At 54.2% G+C, this 25415-nt stretch overlaps 2 protein-coding genes across 18 annotated transcripts in view; both read right to left on the bottom strand.

The window, feature by feature from the left end:
• Window positions 1-303: 303 nt before the first annotated feature.
• On the bottom strand, window positions 304-21670 carry HYOU1 (hypoxia up-regulated 1). The gene is made up of 24 exons (XM_059720099.1): window positions 21542-21670; window positions 21023-21116; window positions 20376-20454; window positions 19889-20043; window positions 16127-16203; window positions 14998-15179; window positions 13604-13719; window positions 12453-12636; window positions 11826-11960; window positions 10943-11025; window positions 10709-10841; window positions 10238-10425; window positions 9371-9509; window positions 9210-9270; window positions 8360-8442; window positions 7608-7802; window positions 6682-6881; window positions 5890-5977; window positions 5232-5354; window positions 4748-4881; window positions 4142-4226; window positions 3455-3707; window positions 2430-2513; window positions 304-1414 (listed from the first exon to the last, which is right to left on the bottom strand). Exons 1-24 carry the CDS (start codon window positions 21606-21608, stop codon window positions 1353-1355), a joined length of 3000 nt encoding a protein of 999 aa, XP_059576082.1. The 5' UTR covers window positions 21609-21670; the 3' UTR covers window positions 304-1352.
• A 334-nt stretch (window positions 21671-22004) lies between these two features.
• Window positions 22005-25415, bottom strand: part of PHLDB1 (pleckstrin homology like domain family B member 1) — a 50436-nt gene continuing 47025 nt past the window's right edge. For all 17 annotated transcript variants that reach the window (XM_059720082.1, XM_059720092.1, XM_059720080.1 and 14 more), the window contains one exon: window positions 22005-22636. In XM_059720082.1, the coding sequence (XP_059576065.1) occupies window positions 22496-22636 (141 nt within the window). In that variant the 3' untranslated portion in view covers window positions 22005-22495. The remainder of the gene's footprint in view (window positions 22637-25415) is intronic.

The raw sequence follows: 25415 nt of genomic DNA, 5'->3' as shown, positions 1-25415 counted from the left end.
TCTGTTCTCCGTGCCCGAACGAGGCGAAGCCTTGACAAGACACTCCTGCTGCCCGGCTCCTGCGCACTTCCTCTGTGCAAGAGGTGGCAAGGCTCGATCTGCAGTCAGATACTGCTGGTGCTGGCATCAGCACTGGGGAAGGGACCCAGCACGTTTGCCAATACCATTGGGATCCCCCATGTCCTGCAGCTGACAAGGAACAGGACCCGAGCTCTGAACTGGCAGATAAGAAGAGGCTGAGAAAGTTTGAGAAATTTTCTAGGCTTTTATCCCCTGAAAACAGACAAAAGCACTTTAAAGAGATTATCAGGAGAAGTACTTTTTTTTATTTTGGTTGAATAGGCCAGTGGAGAACAAATGTCAGATGCACACATTCACAGGTGTTTGCGCAAGTTGATCAGGATTTCACTGTTGTGTTGTAGCAGCACAAATGTTTCCAAGAAGTTACAGACCACAGCTGAAGACGAGAGGTTTCACAACAGTCTGAGTTCACAAGACACTGGGTAAGGGGGGCGTGGAGGAAGAGGTTGCTGAAAAAAGATTGCCAGTTTTCTCTGTCACCCTGTGCCTCCAAGAGTCCGTTCCTGTTTAGTGGCCTGGCTAGCGAGATGCACCAACAAATTCTTGCCTTTGCTCTTTTTAGCATTCAAAATGAGAAATTTCTGGGGTTTTATATTTAAGTCTAAAACTGAATTCTCAGCATCTTCCTGTTGTGAGATGCCATCATGAACAGAAGGAAGGGTAGAAGGGACATTAGTAGCATGGATCTAAGGAAGAAAATCACGAAGGACATTCTTATCTTGAGGCACGGAGCATCATTTCCCCAATCCCAGTTCATTTTCCCATGGTTCACAAGGAGAACCTGCTTCTCACTGGCCAAAAGCATGGTGTTTGTTTTAAATCAGTACCTCATCTGCAAACGGACATTCAGCCACATGAGTTCCTGGGTACTTTAACACCTGCATCTTCCAGATGAGCTGTGGCAAACAGTGGAGGTTCCAAGATGTTTCCTTAAAGCTTAAAAAACATGTTTTGTACTGATTTTCATCTATGAGAAAAGCCACTTGTGGTGACACTATTGGGACAGTACTGAAACGCAATGTGAGTTTGTGTGAGAGAACAGTCATCTTTTAAACACATGAAACAGAACAGAAAGACAAAACCCAACTCTCTAAAATTAGTAATGACAAGATCCCCAGGGGGGAAAAAAGAAAATGTACATCTCTATTGCATTTTGCTGTCATCCTGTTCATCACGTTCCATTTACACTGACGCTAACCAGGTCCATTATAAAAAAACAAAGTAACTGTTAAATAAATAGATGCTGATGTTAGATGGAGTTTCAGGGGGTGTTATAACTCATCGTTTGTCTTGCTCCCTCCTCCAGGTTCTTTCTTCTGTGTTTTCCCAGGTTCTGCAAAACAAAGGAAGAACAAATAGAGTCAGTCAGCCAGCCATGCAAATACACTTCTACTAGACACACAGCAGATGTGACTTGAACATTTCTGTACTAAAATTAAACAAAATCAGCAGACTCTCAACCTGCAGGGTGCCCACTCTTGGGTAGTAGGAACCCGATGTAAATATCGGAAGGTGACAATTACACACTAAAGGCAATTCCTGGCACCCTTAGGTACATAACATGCTATGCAGGATTATCCTGGGGGTTAAAAACCTCTCTTTAACGAACACGATTACAAGCAATCCCTTTATGAAGCCTTCACAGAAGTTTAACTTTTTACTATTTATGGAATTTGCTTGATGTCTGCATTTTATTCAGCTGGACAAAGATTAGCTTCCTTGCAGGCTCTCATGAACTAGAGCAGTTCTTCACCATTTAGCTTGCACACATTTCAGGGTACAACCAAGGTCTCCCCAACCCCTTACCACCACAATATAGCAGCTGTAAAGAGAGACCGCTATTGGTTAGATTGTAAACGTGTTCTTGCAATATTTAAAAACTGGGCCAAGTTTCACCTGACAGTGTCCCAAGCACAGACCTCCCAAGTTTTGTTCCAGCTACCACCCACATTTTACAGGAAAATAACTGTGACATCAGATCAGGCCAGTATTCCATCTTACCAAGCATTACGTGACCAAACAGTGGCCAGGACACAGCTGAAAGTACTGAAGAGAATGTAACCCTGCAGCTGGGCTAATGAGAGTGCCCAGGATTTCCAGTCAGTGACACCTGTTTTTGCATGGGTCTGTGCTCCAAGTGTTATACTCAGCTCCCCTCTCTCAACTATTTTTCCAGGGCCGATGAAGTCAGAACTGCAATTCCAGCCCCAAACACTTACTGGTTGCTGGTCTCCAGGACGGCCACGTTACCAATTCACTTGCAGCAGCCAGAGGGCCTGTCACACTCACTGGCTTACTTGCATTTCACAGTCACTAGGGTTCTGGTCCTCACACAAACGTACCCCTACCTGTATCTGGTCCCAACTCGTCACCTGCTGCTTCTCTCTCAGATGTAGGAGGTTCTTTGACCGGACTAGCATCCTCTGGTTTACCTGCATCATGGGGGGGGACAGAAGACAGTGAAAAGTAAATCACAACCACAGCAGGTATTTCAAGCCCCAGATTTTCTTCAGCTCTACTATAGGAGATGAAACGAGAGCAACTTGCCAGTGGAGACTAAGTGGACCAACAGCAGCCCATCAGCAGATTACTAGTCAACATGCAGAGTAGACCTGAGATGGCCAAAAGGTAAACCTACTGCAGAGGTTCCTCTGTGGGAAACGTGAGGGCATGAGAATAGCCACAACCGACAAGCAGAAAGAGGGAAGAATCTGGCAGGGACCAGTGACAGCAGAAAGGACCGAGGGGCAGTTAGAATAAGGCGAGGCATTTGAACAGACTAGCAGCCAGTGCAGGATATCCCAGGGGTTGTAACCAAAGGGCTCTGAATTAGACCCATCCCAATAAAGGAGCCAGACCTTGTGCAGGGATGTCTGCCTGCAGCACAGCAGGGGGAGCGCCAGAGGGATAAGGCACTTCGCCTTTGATGGTGAAAACTAGGGGAGTTGTCAGCTACATGCTTCATGTTCCACATAGAACCACCGAGGAAGTCTGAACCCAGGCAGAGAATAGAAGCAACCTCCAGGAAGCCCCAGGTATCCAGAGCAAGGTGGCACCTCTTCAGTATGGAAGGCCAGGCCTGATGGCACGTACCAGAGACTGAGTGGGTGGGAGAGACACTATCTCCTCCACCCAGCCCTTCACTGAAAGGATTCTACACCCTAGCTTCCATAGTACCAGGGCTGCATTAGGCTTCACCCATTTTTCCTGCAATCCCCAATTATTTGGAGAACCAATATTCCTTCCTGATGTACCAAAGGCTTCACTGCTGGTCTCCTCAGCTCTGTGCAGACTACTCGAAGCTACTTTACAACCGGCAGTTAAAGGCAGAAGATGCCCACAGGGGTACCCACCACTCGAGCACTCCTCTCACCTTCCCGTTTCTCCTCCTTGGGAGGGATGATTCTCTCACTCTCAGGGGGAGACGTGGAATTCTTGCCTGAGTCGGTTTTAGTGGCATTCTTTTCCTTCTTGGGTCTGGGTTTTGCAAACTTTGCCTTGTTCAGGAGGTACTGCACTTCTCTGTCCAAAGCACCAATCTTCAGCTCTATGTCCTTGGACAGCAGGACCGGCCGCTCCGTGGGAGGAAGTTTATTCTGTTCTGCCAGGGTCTCATTTTTCCAGATCTTCAAAAGAAAGCAGTGTCACTACTTTCCCTTAAGCACACCACCACTTCTTGGTGCTGAGAAGCAGCGTTAAAATGGTCTCACCCACACCATTTGAACGTGCTAACTGACCGCAGTCAACACTGCAACCTCCTGTACTTTCTCCATCCTCTTTGCAACAAAGATCAAGAAATCCCAAGGCTGCTCTGAAAACTATTCACACGCTAGTTACTGGGGAAGCACCAGCCCTCCCATACTGCATACGGATAAACATCTCCAAACACTGCATTTGTACAAGGTGAAAAGCTAGGGGCTGAGAAGCACAAGGGAGAAATGGTTTGCTGACACGAGTATGCAATACGCATGATGCTCCCCATCCCCACATGAGAACAAAGCCAATCGCTCACACTGAACACGTTCTACGCAACCAAGACCGCCCTGGCCTTTTTCCTTACCGTTGTTTCATTAATAGCCTTCTCTAGGGTACTCAGCTCCACTTCTGTGAATATCTGATCAGGCTCAGGAATCATTCGGGCTCCCCTCAAAGACAAGAACAAAGCAGCATCTATTACTCTGGCCATGCAAGGTAGATATTCACATCAACAGTGTCTGAAACCTCTACAGAATCCAGCGCACAAGCTGACCACTTTATCTGGATCTTACTGCCGACTTTATATAACATAACTGACACCCAGCTCCATCTCAGGGTACCGGGAATGGGATAAAGAATCCCCACCTCACATTCAGTGGTGATGAAAAGCTACTGGGTTGAAAGGGGAGACAAAAGGCTCCAGGTGTGATCATGACAGAGATAGGCTTACTAAGAGACAGGAAGCCTAGGCTGGAGGAGCCAAGGTGTGTGGGCAGTCCTGGCCCACCCGAGAAGATGCGTGTGTTACAGGATGTACAAGGACGTCATCCTTGGTCCAAGGTGCAGTTCTGTTAGCATATCCTCTAAGCACCACCCTTCAATCCCTTTCCTTCTATGCTTTCAGCAGCTCGGGACCAGATTCCATTTAATTCAGCCAATCAAATAGTCTCAGCACTTATCTCACTCTTACTTGAGAAAGATGCTGGAGTGGTTGAGCAGGCTCTCCAGGGCAGCCAGGCGGTCGGGCCACTTCTTCCTTTCCTCCACACGAAAGAAAAGGCCCTTACAAAGTTTCTTCAGCTCTATAAGCTTCTCCTTCAGTTCCTGCAAGTGAAACCAAGACAGGAACAAATCTCATCAGGCATCTGAAGACATCCAGAAATCACAGAAGCCTGAACTGCAGGAGTTCTGCCTGGGTACCCCAGTGAATGCAAGAGCGACACAGACATTGTGCCTGCGGAGAGAGCTGTGACCTGCTGGATTCAGCATGACAGAAATAGCACTGGTAGAGCTAGTCCTAGTGCAACTCAGTGCTGGGCAAAATGAATACAAGAGCTTCCAAGTGCCAGGACATCCCAAAAGCCATCCCAACAGCATGTTAGCATCTCTGGATCAACCCTTGCTCTTCCAGACTGAGGGAACCTAAGCCTATTTCCCACACACTGCAGCAATACCTTGGTTGTAGCCGCATACCCTTCCTCCTCCATCCAGTTGGAGGCTTCACTTAGCTTTCTGGAGATTTCTTCTCTCTGCTCCTCTGTTGACACAAACTGATATTCCTCTTGGAAAAGCTTGTCCTGAGAAGACAAAGCAAAAGTGTTGTCTGTGAACTGCCGAGTAAAAGGAACACACACAAAACTGTTGCATTTGCACTCTGGGTGCCGTACACTAGCACTGCAAGGACCAGGATGCTCCCAGGTGCTATTAAGCAGGAGGCCCTAGCTCAGCCCCCAATCTCGCTTCCAACTCAAGCCAGCAGTGGTAGGATGGGCCAACAGTAGGAGCAACAGCAGTGTGCACCTACCCCAGTGTTCTTATCTGACTGGTTTCTTCCCAGTGACAGCACAACAGAGATAAGGCAAGGCAGGGAAGGAGCTTTACAAAGGCAAAGGGTTTTTTTAAGCACACAGACTAACTCCTGACCTGATTCCTCCTACCTCAGCAGGCTCCGAACTCCACATAGGACTGGGCAAGTTAACACCGCTGGTGGACAGAACCTCAATCCTCCAAAGAGATTTCCCCCACGCATGAGCAAATGCAGCTCTCTGCAGCTAGCTCAGCCCTGCCACCTGCAGCCATTCCCACCTGCTTTGCAGCCCATCTCACTCTTACCTGAGTCTCAAAGACAAAGGACTCCAAGCTATTGGCTGACTTCTCCCTCTCGTGCTTCTCCAAGTCTCTGATTGTCAGGTCCTGGAGTCTGAAATGTGATGAAGTCAGACATAAGCAAAAAGCGGCATCATCTTCCTTGTGCTGGTCATGTTCCCTGTGCTGCCAAGGACTGTGAAAGGGGGTGGCACCTCTCACATAGCCAGAGCCAGGGTAGATGCACAGACATTATGGGGGTCCAAGCTCAGAGGTGAGAGGACAGGAGTGGTTTCTCTCAGTTCCAGATCCGTGCCCCTCCCACCACCTTTGACATCAAAAGCTTCCCTGATTGCAAGGGCAGGAAGGAGGACCCCTGTGTGGAGGATGGGAGTGATTTAAATGCAGTCCTCAAGTGCAGTTTCATATGCAGCAGCGAGAGCAATCGAAGTAATCTCTCTCTCTGCCCTGGTCTGAGGCTCCAAGCCACAGAAGCTCCCTCGGAAGACCCGAAGAGGACAAGGGACAGCCCCAAGCCAGCTCCAGAGATCAGTACCGATCAGACCCCCAGCCCCTCACTGCCACCCCAGTCCAGAGTTGGTTCTTCCCTTGCCCCAGGAAAGGAGGAACAAGGACTGGCAACATCTAGCCTAAGTAGATACATCTGAGGCCAGGAGGAGCGGGCCTTTTTCTCTGGCCATCAGCTCATCTCACTGAGTCACATGCTGTACAATTCATTACTTGCTCTGGCTCCCTAGTCCCAGGCCAGCCTGCTCCTATAGCTGTCCCTCCCTTCAGCCATGCGCCCGTCAAACTCACTTCTTTGCTGAGCTCTTCAGCTCATCCTCCAGAAGGTCAAGCACATCATTGACATCCAGTTCTATGGTTATCTCATCCACCAGCTTCTGCTTCTTGGGAGCTTTGGGTTTCTTTTCCTCCTCTAATTTAGTGGCTGCACCATCACTAGGACTTTTGGGTGATTCCTCCTCTTTTTTGGACTCTTCCTTTTCTTTGGGATCCTGCATTGGAAAGAAGCAACTCCAAAGTATATAGGCACAAACATGCAGCACCCTCTACCTTGCCAGGTATGCTTTCAAAAGTGACAGCCAACAACCTGATGCAAACTATTGAAGGTCAAGGGTCCACAGACCATCTGTGTGTCCCTGCACTTGCAATGCAAACCTACAGTGCCATTCAGTGCTTCACAAACACTGATGCAAACCAGCCCTTAGAAGCCTTGTCTTTGTCAGCAAAAAGGCTGTGCTTTTAAGTAAGGTTGTATTTTACCCTGAATTAGCCAACTTCCCTCAAGTTTCCGTTTTTATTCAGCCTGTTCTCTTGACAGCCAACAGGCAAACATGGGGAGGGAGGGAGACATGGCGAGGGCCAGAATGAAGCCTGGGAAGGAGAGAGGAGATTGGCTGTGAATCTGAGCGGCAAGGGCAGAAAGCAATACTGACACCTGCTAAGGGACAGGCATCTTTGCCGAACAAACATCAACAAGGGGCAGGAATTTTCCATCTCTCACAAACACTAAGGGAGAAGGCTGCTTCCTCCTCCGTGCCCCTGAAGGGCAGAGAAGCCAGGGACTGGTTCTCAAAGATGTCAAGCAGGAAACAAGGCTGTGGTGCCGAGCCAGAGCACATGGGGCAGAACTGCTTATGTATGTGCAGATTCTAGCCCATAAGTGCACCAGCTCAGAGACACTATTCAACATGTCTCCCTTTGCCAAGTCAGCTACTCACCTGATCCTTGGGCTTCTCCCCTTCCCCCTTCTCCTGCGCATCGGCCTCTGTAGCAGCAGCCCCGGTTTTATCTTGTGTTGATGACTCTGGCGGTTGCTGCTTTTCTTCCCCTTGCTCCTTGCTGGCAGCCTCTGCTCCATTCTCCTGGCCCTGTTTCTCCTCCTTGGCTGTTTCCACCTGGTTCTCCTCATCCTCCTGGGGAACAGGGAAGAAGATGCAAATTTTTCATATGGAAACCGTGTGTAGGTGCTTCAGAGTGGACTGGTCTTGAGGGGAGCACCAGCTGCAAAGTGGGGATCAGGCAGGGCAGAAACTTTGGAGAAGTTCACCCACATCAGTATGGAATTGCCACCTATGGCTCAGTTCTCTGGCCTCACTAGGAGGACTGAGCTTCCTATGGGCAACAATGAGCCATCAGGCCCAGCAGCCTAGGCACCTGCAAGGACAACAAGGGGTCTGGAAGTAACAGACCTGCCATAAAGATGTTTCTCCAGCATTACAGCAGGGGCTGCAAAGCAGCTATGTTCAGCCCTAGTCCCTGGGCAGGATGCAGGGATTAGCAGCAGGAGGTGACTGCTATGCATTTATTATATCTGTAGCATCCAGCTGACAGACAGATGTGAGCTCCTGCAGCAGGTGCTTTTAATCCTGACATCTGAGAACCATTCCCTTCCTTGCTCCACATTTGACCACTGCCTCCTCTGGCTAGCACCTGTGCCACCTCCAGCTCCAGTGGAGAGGCAGTCTCTTACCTGAACAGCCTCCGTCAGGTTCTCTCCCGTTTCCAAAGTCGGGCCGCCTCCTCCAAACAGGCTGGAGATTGTGTTTCCAAGCTCTGGTGGAGGAGAAAGACCAGAAAGTCATGTCTGACTCAGCCTGGTGACCTTTGGTCTGCAAGGGGGGGCGGGGTGCATCAGTCCAGTTCAGCAACACTGCAAAACTGTCTCCTGGGCTTTAGAACTGATGGGCTGATTCTGCAAAGTGCCTCCCCACCCTCCGCAGATACCCAAGGGACAAGTTGTAGAGCAATGTCTCCCACCCCCCCCTGCTAGCTGTCCCCAGTGCCACAACCGCTTGTTTGCGGAATGGGACCCTTGTTTCTGCTACAGCGTAGCCTGAACTTTTCCTCTTCAAAGCTGCAATGACCATTCCCGCTTGTTACTGCCCTGGCTGCCTGCCCAGACACCCTAACATTAGGCATAACTCTCAGCACCAGCCCCAGACCTAGTACAACAGGAAACATCCAGTCAGTACAAAATACAGCCTGATGGCTGGGACAGAGTACTGAAGCACCAAGCAGGCAGGCAGGACTCCCACTCAAGACACAGCTAAAAGCTGTGTTTCCTCTTGCATTGGTGGCTCTGGCTGAGCAAATGCATCTCCCTCATGCTACACATATGCTCCACTCGCTGTGGTACAATACTGAGAAATGCTCGGGTGCACACGGAGCAGTACCAGCAGCACTTGCTCAGAATCACAAGTTACTTTGCTGCTGCAAGTTGTCCCCAGCTCCCCAGGAACTCAGCCCTTCCAGGTAGGCAGGGATCCTAGTTACAGGGAAGCACCTGCCTGAATAGCAAGTGTGAGGGGTTCAGTGCTTACTTGTTAAGGTTGACTCCTCCTCTGGCTTGTCCTCAACCACAGCCTCAAACACAGACTCCACCTGGGAGGGAAGACACAACAATGGCCATGATGACAACAGAAACCTCTGGCAGCCCACACAGGGTTGGGCCCAGGGGCTTGGACAGCAGGCTGGTGCTTACGCGGTCAAGGCTGAGCACTCCGCTCTCATCCATGTTGAAGTGAGCTTTGATGCCTTTGGACTCGTAGTCCGAGTGCTTCCTGAAACTGTCCCCGACTCCTCTCAGCCGCACAGTGGTGAGATTCAGGGACCCAAAGATACTGGGAGGGGGGGAGGGTGGAAAGAGAAACCAGGGCAACAGCAAGAGAAAGGAAAAAGGCCCGAGCATTAACAGGCTGAGCTGAAGAGGGGACGAGGGGTGGCTGCCCACACCTCCATACCAGCTCCCCCCCACTCACTCCAAGGCTTTTGATGGCTGTACTCCATTTGCAGCCCCACACACCAGCCGCATTAACCAGAGTGTAGCCATGCCAACATCTACAGTGTGGCACTTACTCCTTTATGCTCCCCTCTGACAGATGGGACCTGCTCCAACAGACCAGATAAAGCCAAGCACTTCTCCATGGTGTCCTGGGCTCAGTAAGCAAGCCAAGGAAGCAGGGACAGCCTGTAGAGGCAGCCCTTGCTGTGTGCTGGGGGAAAGGGATCAAGTGCTCAGAACCTTCCCTCTATCCCACGAGTAGCCGCAAAAGCTGGCAACCAATTATCTCCCTGTTGCTCTCAGGTGTGACCTGGGGCTACTGGCTCTATGGGAAGAGCAGAGCTCAGTCTCTAGGTAGAGGTTCCCCCCTTAACATCCATCCAACCCTCAGTCTCTAATGAAGCATCCTGGCACAAGGGGAGACCGCTCGGAGCTGCAGTGCAAATGCTGTGCACACCCTGACGTGCTCAAATCAGTTCTGTCCTGCCGCTGTAGCAAAAACAGCGGCTATGCAGCTGCAGCTGAACTTCTCTGGCTGAGTCTGAGCAGCTGCTCGCTCATGCTCACCGTAGGTCATCCTGGCTCAGGAAAGACAGATCCCCATAGTTAACGTAGAACTCGAAGTCATCCGTGTAGCGGTTGAATGTGATAACCTTGCGCTGTGGGTACGAGGCCATGCGCTGGAACAGGATCCGCTTGTTGTGCTTCAAGCTCTTGGACTTGTCTTCCTCCTCAACCTCCCGGGTGAACTCCACCTGCAGAACAGGCAAGGGAAAGCATCAGATGCCAATGGCAACACTTCCCTTCATGACGTCTCCTACAAAGGGGGTTTAACATGTTTCTAAATACTGGGTCACTTCACTGTGTCCTACAGCACAAGGCCCCCTTCCTGCATGTGGCATCCCTCTCCCTCTGCAACGAAACCACCACGTCTTTCTTATCCCCTCCCTGCCACATGAGGTTCCACGGCTCACCTGAAAACCCGTCCCTTGCTGCCCCGTGACACCCCCTCCCAGGAGAGGAGAGACCTGGGCTCACCTGGATGGGGAAAGTAGCTGCATCCCGTACTAGGAAGGGCTTGACCTTGAAGGCCTTGCTCAGAGCTGCTGCCTGGTAGACTGCACCCATCGCAGCTGCCTCATCAGCATTGATGTTCTTCCCCAGCTCTTCCCTGAAGCCAAGGGAAGAGAGAGATGTAAACTTCTGCCAGCGACACAAACAGGAGGTTGGTGGGAGCCGGGGGCAGGCTGCCCCCTTGCTGCACACACTTACTTGCCCACAGCTTTCAGTAAAATCTCTTGCACTTTGGGGACACGGGTGGCGCCTCCCACCAGAATCACCTGATCAACTTCGTCCTAGGAGTTTGGAAACAACCAGGCTGTGCTAAGAATGCACCTTTGCAAAAACAAGTCTACTGCTTCTTTCTCCCCTTTCCCCACCCCTGCCATTTCTACAGCACTCTGCAGTCACGCCATTTCCCCCAGTTTCAAAGGGCAAGGAGCCCAATACCAATGTCGTTCCTGGGGAAGCTCCTACAAAAGCTGGGCCTGAGAAAGTGATTGCTGTATAGGGACAGGTTACAAAGCACTCTCCAGGGCAGCACATTCAGCAAAGAATCAAAGCCAGACCAGGCTCCAGGTCAGAAGAGGCAGCCAGATAGGAAGAGGTAAAAGCCAAGGTTGTAAGACTTTGACCCCAAAGGCCTTGTGCTGCCTCCTCAAGACAGCCAGAAGTAACTCTAGAATATAAAGGCACCTCCAATGTGTGCGCTACACTGGGACATAGCCACAGGGGCACCGAGACAGGGGCACTCCTCTACCTAGTCAGTTTGTAGGAAGTGCTGGAGCAGGGAACTGGGCCAATGTCAGAGATGTAGGAGAGGCTGGTGTTTGAGTCAATCAAGCCAAGTTTAAGGGCTTTTAAAAAGAAACAGCAACACGAGCACGAGTCTTTGGTTTATGGGCAGCCAGTGCAGCGCAGAGGGGGACCACAAATAGCTGCTGAACAAAGCAGCAGACATCTTCTCCTTCTGCATCACCATCCTTGGGCCTCTCCTTTAGACAAGCAGAAGCCTGCAACTGTTAGCAGACCACACTCAAATGGCAGCACTTGTGAGGAGCAGCCCCTCAATGCCAGGGACCACCACAGGACCTACCAGATTCATCTCTGCACTGCTCAGTGCCTGCAGCACCGGCCCAGGGACCCGCTGGAACAAATCAGAGCACAAGTCTTCAAACTCCTGCCTGGAAACCTTGGCTTTGAAGTCAACATCATCCAGGAGCCCCTCGACCTAGTCAGCAGGCCAGAAAGAAAAAATTCAACACACAGTTACTACCACCTTCTAACCCATGTCTTGTTCCAACTCCTGCTCAGATGCTGAGGTGTCCCAATGCCACCGCTGATCTCAGGAATACAACCAATGCCATCCCATCTCTCTGTATACAGGAAGGACATGTGGTGCAGTGCCTGGGACAGAATAGGTGTCCAATCCCATGCATTGGTTAGCCATGCAGGAGCAGACCTTCCTCACCCCCACCAAGATCTAAGTTCTTAAAACAGCAAGAACATGAATGGGATGTCACTAACCCAAGCTCCCACCCAACCCTACCGCCTTTCTGAGCCACTTCCATTGCATTTCCGTTAACTTTGGCATCCCCTGAGCTGGGGCTGGGGCTTTCCATTGTCTTCACATTGCAGAGGGAAAGAGCTCCTTCACCCTTGCCCTTCACGCAGGTCACCCCCATCCCAAGCAAGCAGGACATCCTGCTGCAGATGGTGGTACCTGGGCCATGTGGTCAGCATTGGCACTCAGGATAGTCTTCAGGCGGTTAGCCTCCTTCAACAGCTTGCCCATGGCCCGCAGGTTCTGCCGCACATCTTTTGAAGGTTGCTGCTGTTTGAAGAGCTTCACCAGGTAATCCCGGAGCCGAAGCTCCATCTCCAGCCCTCCCAGTGTACGGTCAAATCTGGGAAAGAACAGGAACAAGGATTTAATCTTACTGATTACATTTTGCTTTCACCTAGATTCAGTCAGTCATGCAGGACAACAGGAATGAACAGTGGCCACAACACTCAGTTATGAGCCACTGTGAACAGACAGCAAGTCTGCTCAGAAAAGACACTGTTTGAGCCAGCAAGAGAAATTCCCCACCTCAGTCTGTGATCAGAAAAGCTTCCCTAATACAGTTAAGACCTACATTTCTGAAGGTATTGAGCATTTTAAGAGTGGGAACTTATATTTCTAACTTGGTCTCAATATATTTCTCCCTAGGGACTAGCAGTTTAGACTTTAAGGGTTGACAGACACTTCCATGCACAGCTCCTATGCAGCCATGAACCTTCTTCTGTACCACTGCACCTTCTCACTTCCTTATCAAGTCTGAGGCAACAGCATTGTGCCTTCTGCTTCCCTAAAAGGATGCCCAGTTTCCACAGAATCATGTGGGAAAAGCCATGTTAGAATAGCTGTTACTGCTACATTGCACTGAATCAGAAGTCAACAAATGTGCAGTCTGAACTCTTCTGCAAGCTCACTCTGCTGACGCTGCTTTGCTGACAGTGTTCGATTGAAGGAATGCAAGCGAGAGAAGGGAACTAGCAATTTGACAGTCACCTTGGATAGACCTGAATGGAACCCATGCATCACAGAAAAGGCACAGACAAAGCCCCTAGGTTAGCCAAGGCTGAAAGGCCAGCTACAGATAATAAAGCTACTCAAACGAGTCTTGTAAGGAACAATGTATTGAAGGCTCTGCCACACCCCTGTCAGTTTTAGGGACCATCTGTACAAACAGAGGCCACACATGTTACTTGCAGGTCAGCCTCCCCACACCAGACACTCTACTGCTCATCCCAACTTGTCTAGTCTCATGTTCCAATGCTTTCTCTAAACCATTCTCTCTGCGGCACAGGAGCGCCGGGCATTGTTCTTACCCAACACCTCGGATCTGCAGTTGAGGGTGAGTCCCCGAGTCCTTGGTCTTCACTGTCTGATACGTCACTATGGTGCACACAGTGCTTCCAGCACCCATGTCATAAAACATTATATTCTGAAAAACAGAAGGCACAGAAGCTAAGACACCCCCTGGGCATACCCCACCCCCACCACGACCAGAAGGGAGAAGGAAGAAAGGCTGGCGTGTGACAGACACTGCCCGCTCACTCCATGTGCTCCAGTCTATTGAGGGAGCGCAAGTTGGCCACTTTGGTCAAACATCAGATTGCAGCAAGTGCCACAAGGACAAGACACGTTCTCTAACCTAATTCTTTGTTTTACCCATGCTGCTAGTGTATGAAATGTGAAAAGAATCATTACTTTGTTCTCTGGGAATCTTCTGAATGTGAGGAAGCCCGTAGATTTTACAAACAGCTTCCCAGCCCCTTGAGAGAGTGGAACCAGGACAGTGCCTAGTTTTAAAGGTTGGGAAAGAAGCTCCCAGTATGCCAGGGCTCTATAGAGCCCTGGGATCCTAACTCCTAGTGCCCTGCTCTTCCCCCTAAGAAATTTCCCCTTGCTTTGTACACCCACCTGAAAGCAAAAGGTTTATTAAGGAACTTGGTGTGTAGCCATACTAGTTCTGCTTACAGACAGATCAATGACCATGGCAGAAACAGAAGTAACTAATAACTGCTCTTAACCTGCCAGTCACATAGCCAGTCTGGCTGGCACTTCGACTCTAGGCATACCATCCACTCATTTCAGGAGAAGCAAGTCCAAGTCTCGAGCAGGGCCAAGGAGGTGATGCTCCCCCTCTATGCTGCACTGGTCAGGCCGCAGGTGGAGTACTGTGTCCAGTTCTGGGCACCGCACTTCAGGAGGGATGTGGACAACATGGAGAGGGTCCAGAGGAGGCCACCCGCATGATCGGGGGCAGCAGGGCAGGCCCTACGAGGAGAGGCTAAGGGACCTGAATCTGTTCAGCCTCCACAAGAGAAGGCTGAGGGGGGATCTAGCAGCTGTTTACGAACTAGTCAGAGGGGACCAGCAGGCATTGTGGGAGTCCCTGTTCCCCCGAGCACTCCCAGGAGTGACAAAAAATACCCGTCACAAGCTGGCAGAGGGTAGATTCAGACTAGACGTCAGGAGGCGCTACTTCACTGTCAGGGCGGTTAGGATCTGGAACCAACTTCCAAGCGAAGTGGTGCTGGCTCCTACCCTGGGAGTCTTTAAGAGGAGGTTAGACGAACACCTCGCTGAGGTCGTTTGACCCTAGTGCTCTTTCCTGCCATGACAGGGGGTCGGACTAGATGATCTACTCAGGTCCCTTCTGACCCTACCAACTATGAAACTATAAGTGGCTTCACCAGCCCTCCCAAGCGGCACATACCTGTGCTGTGGCATTGATTTCCTTCCTCCTGAACACCCCGTAGTTCAGCGCCACAGCAGTGTTATCATTGATCAGCTGCAAGACCTTCAAGTCTGCCATCTGAGCGGCGTGGAGGACTGCTCTTCTCTCTGCCTGATTGAAGTAGGCTGGGACAGTGATCACTGCATCCTTGATGGGCTGTTCTGAAAGGCATGAAAGAGAAATAATTTTCCATGGGAAGGGTCAGAGCTGGGAGTCCCTATAATAGGGCTATCAACATGCACGTAGCTATGGAGACTCCACCAGAAGTCGCTGCTCCATATTAAACACTATGCCCATGTCAACCCTGGCAGAGCTCCACGGAAATCAGTCGTACCACAGATGAAGTCAGTTAATTTGTTTCCATCTTAAACCAGTAAGACTTTAAAGATTCACTCAAAGCTACTACACACCACTGTCTTCCATCTCTCTAATGGTTACTAACAAACATTTCATGACACATCAGACTTCAGAAATTAATCTGATCTTCAGGAACCCTGAAATCCCAGCCCTGTGGATACTGAACTTCTTTTCTGAGATCAAGCCACATTTGCAGAAGGGGCTTTGGGCTGCTACCTGCATAGTGTGCACCCATTAACTACCTGCCTATAGCAAAGCAATTCAAACATGCCCATTTAATTCACCTGCATTTCCAGTACTGCCGCATTTCTAATTGACCACATTCCTCAGTGTTTTCCTGCTCCACACTAAATATACCCAGTTCTTCCAGCCTTTCCCGATATCGTGTTTTCTAGACTTTTAGCATTTTTACTGCTCTCCTCTGGATTCCTTCCACTTTCCCCGCCACATATTTCTAGAAGTGTGGTGCTAAAACTGGATGCACTATTCCATGTGAGTTTTCAGCAATGCTTAACAGTGATGCTTATCCACAAGAAACAAGGTCAGGGCCTCAAGCTCATTTCACACTGGCCAAACAGCCCCTGAATGCAGCTCTTATTCTGTACTGACTTTGGGCTGGCTTAATCTGGTGGTCAAAGGGTGAAAACATCCAACCCTCTCTGTACAAAGACCCCCTCCATCTCCATTTAACCCGTGCGACTTGGACTGAAACATGAATCGATGCTGAAAAAAGACTGAACACCACACCTACCTGCAAATTCTTCAGCCAGACTACGTGAATAGTTCAGGATCATGCCCAATATTTCTTCTGGAGAATACTGCATTTCTCTGAAAGTACAAACAACGTCTCCAGTCAGGAGCCAATACGCACATTCTGCTGCAGAACAGGAGCTTTAAAAAGCACCTGCCAATGAAGAACCAATCATTAGCATGACAACCCAGGAGATCATGGAACTTGCCAAGTAAAAAAGCAACTGAAGAGCTAACTGAAAAATGGAACTGGCAAAGTGGCTGTGAGAGTGAAGGGGGAAGGCTGGCAAGAGCCTGTTACCCATGACAGACCCAGCAGTAACCCGTGGGGAGAGGACATCAATGAGCCATATCACTCAGGAAGGTTAATATTCAGTACTGAGAAATGGCATCAGGCTTTTGATGATTCAGGTAGGCAACCACAGTCTACCAGAACAGTCACCCTTTTTCCCAGCTGCGCAAGGGGCCACAAAAATCCATAAGTCAACACACCGCAGACGACAAAGCGAAAAACAGGCAACGAGGTCACAACGCTGTAGTGCTTGATGTAGCGCTCCACGTCAAAGAGCAATACACATCCTCGATGATCAGGGTGGGTTCAGGAGGGGCAAACTGAGGCGCTCTGGGTAAGAACGCAAGGGGGTCATGGGGAAAGGGACTGGACAGTGGGTGTCTACTACAGACCGCCTCATTGGGGGATGAGCTGGACCGGGAATTCTCAGGTCAGCTCACGGAGGCTGTAAAGTCAAGGGATGTGGTTGTCATGGGTGACCTGAACTACCCAGACATCTGCTGGGAGAAGCAGTCAGCCAGGTCTGACCGCTCACGTAGATTCCTAGCCAGGATACAGGACCTCCACCTAACCCAGGAAGTGCACAGCCCCACCAGGGGAAATGCCTTGCTGGACTTGGTCCTTGCCACAGGCAACGACCTGGTGAGGGGTCCGCAGGTACTCGACCACCTGGGCGACAGTGATCATCGCCTGCTGGAATTTACTATCCAGCGCAGGGTGGTGAAAGCAAACAGCAAGGCAGAGGTCCTCGACTTCAGGAGGGCCAACTTCAATGAACGAAGAAGATTAGTAGGAGAGGCAATGGGGTCTTGGAGCTTCAGTGAGACGGGAGTCCAAGACAGGTGGTTGTTCATCAAGGAGACGATCCTCTGAGCTCAAAAGGAGTCAGTTCCAATGCGCACCAAGGCAGGATGGAGTGCTAAAAAGCCCCCATGGCTCAGCAAAGGCAGCCAGGGATGCCTGAGGGCAAAAAAGGAGGCGTACAAACAGTGGAAGCAAGGGGCTGTCACCAAGGAGGATTACACCTCCGTCGGTCGTGACTGCAGGGAGGCTGTTAGGAAGGCCAAGGCAGAGATGGAACTAGGGCTAGAGACCAGAATTAGGGATAACAAAAAGTCCTTTTTCAAATACATAGGGAGTAAGAAGGCAGCACCGGGTAATGTGGGGCCCCTACAGGACAGGCTTGGCAATCTGATGATTGCAGCAAATGAAAACGCTGACATCTTTGCCTCCATATTCCTGAACAGGGACCGGGACATTTCCCCCACTAGGATTACGGATGGACCCAAGGGAGGCACTGCCATGCCTAGGATCAAGGACGACCTAGTGAGGGATTTTTGGAGGGGCTGGACATGTTTAAATCAGTAGGTCCAGACGCTCTCCACCCGAGGGTGCCGAGGGAATTGGCAGGTGTCATAGCAGGGCCCCTGGCACAGCTTTATGAGCGCTCGGGGAGCTCTGGCCAGGTACCAGAGGATTGGAAAAGGGCCAGTGTGGTCCCCATTTACAAGAAGGGGAGAAAGGAGGACCCTGGCAGTTATAAGCCAGTCAGTCTTACTTTGGTCCTTGGGAAGACCTTTGAGGAAATTATCAAGGAGCACATCTGCAAGAGGCCAGCAGGGGAGGTAATGCTCAGGGGCAACCAACACGGGTTCATCGAGGGCAGGTCCTGCCTGACTAACCTGGGTTCTTTTTACGATCAGGTCACAAAGTCCCTGGACGAGGGCATCGAGGTGGGTGTCATCTTCCTGGACTTGAAGGCCTTTGACAAGGTTTCCCACCACATTCTCTTAAAAAAAACTAAGTGACGGTGGCATTGATGCCTACACAGTCAGATGGGTGGCAAATTGGCTAGATGGTTGTACCCAGAGCATGGTGGTGGATGGGTCGTTTTCAACCTGGAGGAATGTGGGCAGTGGGGTCCCCCAGGGCTTGGTCCCGGGGCCTGTACCGTTCAACATCTTTATCAGTGATCTGGATGTGGGTGTGGAAAGCACGCTGTCTGAATTCGCTGACGACACCAAGTTGTGGGGCGAGGTGGGCACGCTGCAGGGGAGGGACAGAATCCAACTAGAACTAGATAGATTACAGAGGTGGGCGGATGAGAATAGGATGGGATTCAATGCAGACAAGCACAGGGTACTGCATCTAGGGAGAAGGAACCAGCAACACACCTATAGACTGGGGAACACCCTTCTTGTCAACACGGTGGCAGAAAGGGATCTTGGAGTCATTGCTGACTCCAGGATGAACATGAGCCGCCCATGCGAGTCAGCGGTCAATAAGACTAACTGAACCTTGTGATGCATCTGTAGATGCACAACAAGCAGGTCCAGGGAGGTGATCCTCCCCCTTCTGTGTGACACTGGTCAAGCCACAGGTGGAGCACTGTGTCCAGTTCTGGGCACCGCACTTCAAGGAGGGATGCGGCCAGCATCGAGAGGGTCCAGAGGAGGGCCATTCGCATGGTCAAAGGGCAGCGGGTCAGGCCCTACAAAGAGAGGCTAAAGCGCCTGAATCTATCCAGCCTCCACAAAAGAAGACTGAGAGGGGATCTGGTGGCTGTTTACCAACTCACCGGGGGAACCAGCAGAAATTGGGCGAAGCTCTGTTCCCTTGGGCACCACCCGGGGTTACTAGAAATAACGGCCACAAATTGTTAGAGAGAGGTTTCAGGTGGGACATCAGGAGGCATTACTTTACAGTTAGGGCTGCCAGGCTCTGGAACGGGCTCCCAAGGGAGGTGGTGCTCTCCCCTACCTTGGGGGTCTTCAAGAGGAGGCTGGACAGATACTTGGCTGGGGTGTTATGACCCCAGCACTCGTTCCTGCCTGGGTCAGGGGGCTGGACCCGATGATCCGTTTAGGTTCCTTCCGACCCTAAGCACTATGGAACTATGAAACAAAGACCCCAACACTGCACAGCAAAGTCCAAATGATGCCATCTGCACGGAGCAAACCAAAAGAACCAGTAAAAAACTCCCAAGAACGCTGCATGGGCACGTGAACAGGCAGGAGTCTGGAAACAGACCCCACAGCTTCCTTCTCCAGGGCAGACGGCCAGGCACTGAGGCCACTGACAAAGGGCCAAGCACAGCAGTGAGACCTGAGACATCAGCCCCTGGCCCCCAAGCGCAGGAATGAGACTTCTCTTCTTACGCTCATCTTTACCAGAGATGTCATAGTTGTCACTGCTGCCTTGGCAGCTGACAGGTGGGAGACTTCAAATCCAGGCAAGCCCCTTCCCAGACAGAGGTGTCATGTGCAGTGTGTAGAGCCTGGAAACAGCTCTCGCAGCACGAGGCAAACTTCTTAACTCAGGCATTATTACAGCAAAAGCCGTGCCAAGGATTTGTCTTGCCAGCACTGAGGGTCGGCTGCTGATGTGCCAAGGGAGACACTTTCCCAGAAGCTCAAATGGTAACAGCGCAGCAACAAAAGCCTCTGGCTCTAGGTTTCTACAGTCACTTACTCCGACAGCTTGAAGATAGCAGTCTGTCTCCTCTCATCCTTCACCAGCTCATGTTCTGGGAACCGCGAACGGTACAGCGTCACCTGGGGGTTATCCATGTGCTTGCCCAGCAGGTCCTGGAAATACCTGAATGCTACCTTGGGGTGCTTTATGGACTGTGGAAAGACCGACAGAAAGTCACCAGACAAACCGGGGCTCTTTGCTGAATCTCAGACAGCTTTGATGCTTTCATATGACCCTCTCCCAGGTACTTCTTACTAAGTGTATGCACTTGGGAAAGGGTGTTTGTTATGGGAGCCAAAATTTTTGGAAAGCAGACATGAAGTCACAGGTATCAAGCACTTCCACAGAAGAAAGGATAAAACAAGGCGCAAGAGGTCTGACCTGGACGTGTGTCACCAGGGAACGTGCAAATGGGGAAATGGGTTTTGCACGTGAGCATCTGTGTAACAACCAAAGCACCCATTTCAGGGACCAGAAGTCTTACCATTCCCAGCGCGCTATCACCAAAGAGACGCTCATTTTCTTTCAGAGCCACAGTCACTGGTGTTTTCCTCCGTGATTCTCTAAGTAGGAAACAGCAATTAAGAAAAGCAAAAACAAAAAGCCAACGACATTTGACATGGGTGAGCAGTCAAAGCAAAGAGCCACCGTGAAGGAGACGGCATGTTTTCCATTCAGAAGGACTGGAGGTGACTCCTTGACAGGCATTTCCCACGCGCCAGCTGGAAGATCGGTTACCTGGGTAGCCTGATTCCCGCTTTTTGACTGCCTCATTCCCCAAACCGAGACTGCCGAATTTGGGGTACAGGGAAGACAACCCGCTCAGCGCCCCTTCAACCTCCTGTAAGGGGGGGCGGTGGGAGCAGCGTCTGTGCTGTTCTGTCCCCCTCCTGCCCTCCGCTTTTCACCACTGGGCCAGGTGATGCTCTACTCTCGCTAAGTGCCGGCCCTTCTGCAGGACCAGCCCCTCGCAGCGCTGCTCTGGTCAGCCCGGCGAGGCCGAGAGCGGCCGAGGAGCTCCGGCTGCCTGTCTGCGTTAAGCAAACCTCCCCGCCATCTCCCACCGCGAGCGGCAGCAGGGCTGCAGCCCGGACACGGCGCGCTCGCCCCAGCAGAACGCTCAGAGCTTACTTGTTCAGGACGATCTCCATGGGCACCCCAGGCTTCACAATCGCGATCTTCATCGACTCGCTGCCAAGGTCCACCGACATCACCGCCAGGGACTCTGCAACGCAACGGGGCGGCTCTGAACGGCTCGCACGCGCGGCGCTCCAGCCAGCAAAGCCTCCCGGGCTGCTCCGGGCGAGGGCCCGACGCGGCCCCGAGCACCCCACGCCCAGAGCAGCCTGCCCCGCGCCCGCCGCGACTGCGAGTGCTGCCCCCGCGGCGCAGCCAGGCCCGCTCTGCACCGGGGCAGGCACGGGCGGAGCAGCAGGCGGGCCGGCCGCCACCCCGGCCGAGGGGAGCAGCCCCCCCCGGCCGCCACCACCCCCGGGGCGCTCGGCACCGTGGCGGCGCGCCAAGGAGACCCCGGCATGCCGGTCCGTGCAATGGGCGCAGCCCACAGCCAAGCACCGGCCCCGCGGCCGCACGAGCCGGCCCGAGCCGAGCGCCCCCCGGCCCCGGCCCCGGCCCCGGCCCCGCACGCACCGGCGGGCGGCGGCAGGCAGGTCAGCAGCAGCAACGCGGCCGCGGCGCAGGGGCCCAGCGGCGCCATCCGGGCGGCGGTTCCTGGCGGCGGCTCCTCGGCGCGGCGCGGCCCTGGCGGAAGCGGCTCGACCCGGCCCGGCGGCTCCACTGGCAGCGCCCCGACCCCTCACGCACCGGCCGGACGCGGCGCGCGCTCATTGGCGGGGCCGGCACCCGCGCGCCAATCCGGGCCGCCGCGGCCGCCTATTGGGCCACGTCCAACCCGGCCGGAAGCGCTGCGCCCCGCGCCCCCGCCCTATTGGCCAGCGCCAGGCCACGCCCCCTCCCGGAGCCCGGGCGGCGCGAGGCACGCCGGGACGGGACGGGAGCGTGCGCATGCGCATGCGCTCCGGGCCCCGGCGGCACGTGGCGGAGCTCCCACCCCCCCCCCGACGGCGCGGAGGAAAGAGGCGGGACCCGCGGGGCTGGTCGTAGCTTTATTGGCCGGGAGGGGCGGGCCCGGGCTCGGGCGCACGTGCCGGGCGCTCCGCTCTCAGGGCCGCCCCGCAACGGTCCGTGCCTAGCCCGCGCGGGCGTGGGGCGCGGAGCCGGCCGGGCCGCGTGCCTAGCCAGTCCGAAGCGGCGGCGGCGGAGCCCGGTTCCGCGCTCGGCGGGGCCGGCCGGGCTCCCGCCCGTCTTTGGCAGCTCTCGCGTGGCACGTGGCAGCGCGCCGACCCGCCTCCGTTACAAAATAAAGTCTGGTCCGTATAAAAGCCTCCGGGCCGCGCCGGGCCGCGCCGCGGGGGGAGCCGGGCGGGCGCGGGGCTGAGCACCTGTCGCTCCTCGGGGAGCAGCTGCAGCACGAAGCCAGGGACTCCGGCGTGAAGTCCCCGCGCCCCAGCCCCGGGGCCCGCTCTGCCGTCGTGTCCCGCAGCTCCGGGGAAGGCAAGATGCGGCGGGGCGGGGCCGGCTCCCTCAGTTCATGAACTGCGTGTAGCCCTCGGCCCCCGTCACGATGACGTCCATCCAGATCCGCATGGCCTCGGGCGAGGGGGCCACCACGTAGTAGAGGCGGTCGTGGGTCTTGACGCAGAAGGTGAGCGCTGGGTTGGGGCTCTGCAGCGGGCGAGACGGGAGAGAGCGGGTGAGCACGCGCCTGCAGGAAGGGTCCCGCGCGGGGCTCAGGCCTGTCCCCGCCCGGGCAGCAGGCGCCCCGGTTCGGGCCACGCACCCTGCGCGGAGGGAGCGGCCCCGGCCTGCGGGCCCCGGAGCAGCGAGCCGGGCGGGCAAGGCCTCCTGCTGGCCCCCGGGCCGCAGCCGAGCAGGAAGCGCAGAGACGCCCGGCGTGACGCTGCACGCCCGAAGCTGACCACGACGCTGCCGCGCGGCCCGCAACCAAGCTCTGCTTCTGGGACAAGGAGGGCACCAAGGCGTGAATGCCGGCAGCAGGGACCAGGCTCCCGTGCCACCTGCCTGTGGGCCCGGGCCCGGGGAAGGCCGTGGGGCGCGGAGCCAGCGCTGCACTCAGACCCCGGGCGTGCTGCGAGCAGGAGTCTGCGCTGATGGGAGCAGGGTTTGGTTGAAGAGCAAGACGGCTGCTGGGCCCGGGCCCAGGCCAGGCCCCCGGGACAAGGGCAGCCCAGCCCGTGCCTGCCGGTGGGAGCTGCGCTGGGGGATAACTGACCATGCTTGTCGGACGTGCCCGCAGCTCTGCCCAGGCAGGCGCCAGGCACGTGGGGGGCGGTGCCAGTGCCAGTCAGGCAGGCACTGACTGCACAGCCCATGACGACTGGTGCAATCAGGGGCCTGAGCCCCCCAGCCTTGCATGTGGCCTTGGCTTCCCCACCATGCAACACGCACCTGTCACTCCTGGCTGCCGTGTTCCCCATGTGCTGCAGGAGCTGCCTGGAGCAGAGGCAGGAAAGCCCTGACCAGGCCAACCTTGCAGCCCTGTCTTCCCTGTGACCCCATGGCCCTTCTGCCTCGGCCCCAGCTTCTTCCGCTGCCTTCCGGGCAGACACTCGAGGCCACACCTGGGCAGAAGCAGGCCCTGCGTGGGGCCTGAGCCCCGCTCCCTGCATCCACGGGACAGGCTGGGCCCCTCGCTGCATCTGGGGCTGAGCCGGCCTTCCTTCCTAGCACCCCCGTTCTGCTCAGTCCACCCCCACCCAGGGACACGTTATCCCATCAACACTTTGCTTCTAGGAATGGCTGTGCTTGCTTGTCCCTACCCCTACTCCTGCCCCTCTCCTGCCAAGCTTCGGGTCCCAAAGGGAACCGTGCCATTTAGCCTGTCACTGCAACCTGCACAGCTGACCCCATTGCAGCTGATAGCATAGCACCTGCTGCTGCAGGGGGAGCTGCTCAACCCCAGAGCGTCGTGGGGATGCAGCGTGTCTGTGACCAGTTAACAGAAAGGTGCCTTGATCGCCATGCTGTTACAGCCCTGGCTGTAGCGGTGGGGCCAGCGTCCCAAAGGGTGCTCTGCTGCCCCGTCCCCAGAAAGCCAAGTGCAAGGCAGCAGCACACTGCTGCAGAGCGGAGACCAGTACTCAGAGCGCACAGACTGGGACGCAGCAAGGCTCAACCTTTCCTGTGCAAAACCAGCACGCGCGCACACACACACCAGGGGCAGCCAGGCCAAGGCACCTGGCACACCAGAAAAAGCAGCAGGGACAGGCAAGCACACGGAGACAAACCTCTCTTCGGAAGCGAGTGGGGAGGATATCTGCTAGTTGCTAGAAGAAAATGAAGACAGGCGATTAGGAGAGTCTCTCAGGCCCTGGTCCCACGCCACAGCCCAGAAGCAGCTGTTAGCCGAGCGGAGGCTGTTAGTGGGGAGCACGCTGCTAGAGGCAGCTGCCCAGTGCAAGATCCCATCACAGGGCTCTTCCTTCGACGGGCTCAGGCCGCTGGCTCTGAGGCCCCTGGAGCAGTGCACGGGCCAGTGGCTGGTAGGTGCCAGTGTCCTCACATGGTGACAGGATGCTGAAGCCAGCTCTGCTCACGGGCCCCAGTACTGCACCGTGCGCAGGGTGAGCTGCCGTCAACAGTCCAAGTGCCCGGATGGTCACCCCCGCTCTCTTGTGCCCAGACGCCCCTGCTGCACCCTCAAGCAGCTGCCCTAATGCGAAGGGCAAATCTGGGGTCTGGCAGAACCGCAGCTCCATGCAGCACGGCAGGGACCTGCCCCCGGGATGCTGGAGATGCTGGAGCAGGGGTGCGGCTGGCCAGGTGCATCTCTCCTGGAGGTCGTGCTCCTGGCCTGACAATGGTGGCAGCTTGCACAACCACAGCAACGCTGCCAGGAGGCTCTGTGCATCTCACGTACTGTCCCCAGGACACAGGGTCCCCCACAAGCTGTCTGCCTGTCTTGTCCTGCCAGCGGTGGCTCCACACTGCAGCTTGGGGTGCAGCAGCTGGGCACACCATGGGCTCTGCCTGCTTAGCTTCGCTCCCCAGCCCTCCTTGCAGCGCCATGCATGGCTCCTTCGCAAGGCAGCCTTTGCAGCCCTTCCGTTTGGCTGGAGAAAGAACCACTTGGTGCTCGGGCCTGGCATGCGGACGCGGCTGGCAACCCTGGCTGAGCTGTGCGGTGGCAGAGGGGAGCACTTGCGCTCAGGTCTGCTGTACTTGGCAGGCTGAGGCCAGAAGGACATGGCTGTCCAGCTCCGGATGATAGGGATGGAAGAGCTGGGAGCACCTGGCAGGGGCTTGCTCCCTGGGACAGCCCTGTGGCCTGCAGCCAGAGCGGGAGCTTGGCCAGGCACCTCGTGCCCTCAGTCCTGGGTTAGCTGAGGCCAGCAGCAATGGCTAGGAGCTGCTGGAGCCCTCTGCCCAGCTCCCTCGTGCAGCCCCTTTGCGTCCTGCCTCTGCCTCATGCTCCATCCCCAAG

Source organism: Alligator mississippiensis, chromosome 16 (assembly GCF_030867095.1).
Source record: "Alligator mississippiensis isolate rAllMis1 chromosome 16, rAllMis1, whole genome shotgun sequence".
Taxonomy (NCBI): Eukaryota; Metazoa; Chordata; order Crocodylia; family Alligatoridae; genus Alligator; species Alligator mississippiensis.
The sequence above is the reverse complement of the archived record's forward strand: the minus strand, read 5'-3'. Positions and strand labels throughout refer to the sequence as shown.

Excerpts from the sequence above, each read along its gene's own strand:
- HYOU1 (XM_059720099.1), bottom strand. The coding sequence starts at position 21,608 with ATGGCGCCGCTGGGCCCCTGCGCCGCGGCCGCGTTGCTGCTGCTGACC. Across the intron at positions 11,026-11,825 it reads GCAGTGCAGAGATGAATCTG|GACGAAGTTGATCAGGTGAT; the intron begins GTAGGTCCTGTG and ends CCAAACTCCTAG. Across the intron at positions 5,355-5,889 it reads CCTTTGTCTTTGAGACTCAG|GACAAGCTTTTCCAAGAGGA; the intron begins GTAAGAGTGAGA and ends TTGTCTTCTCAG.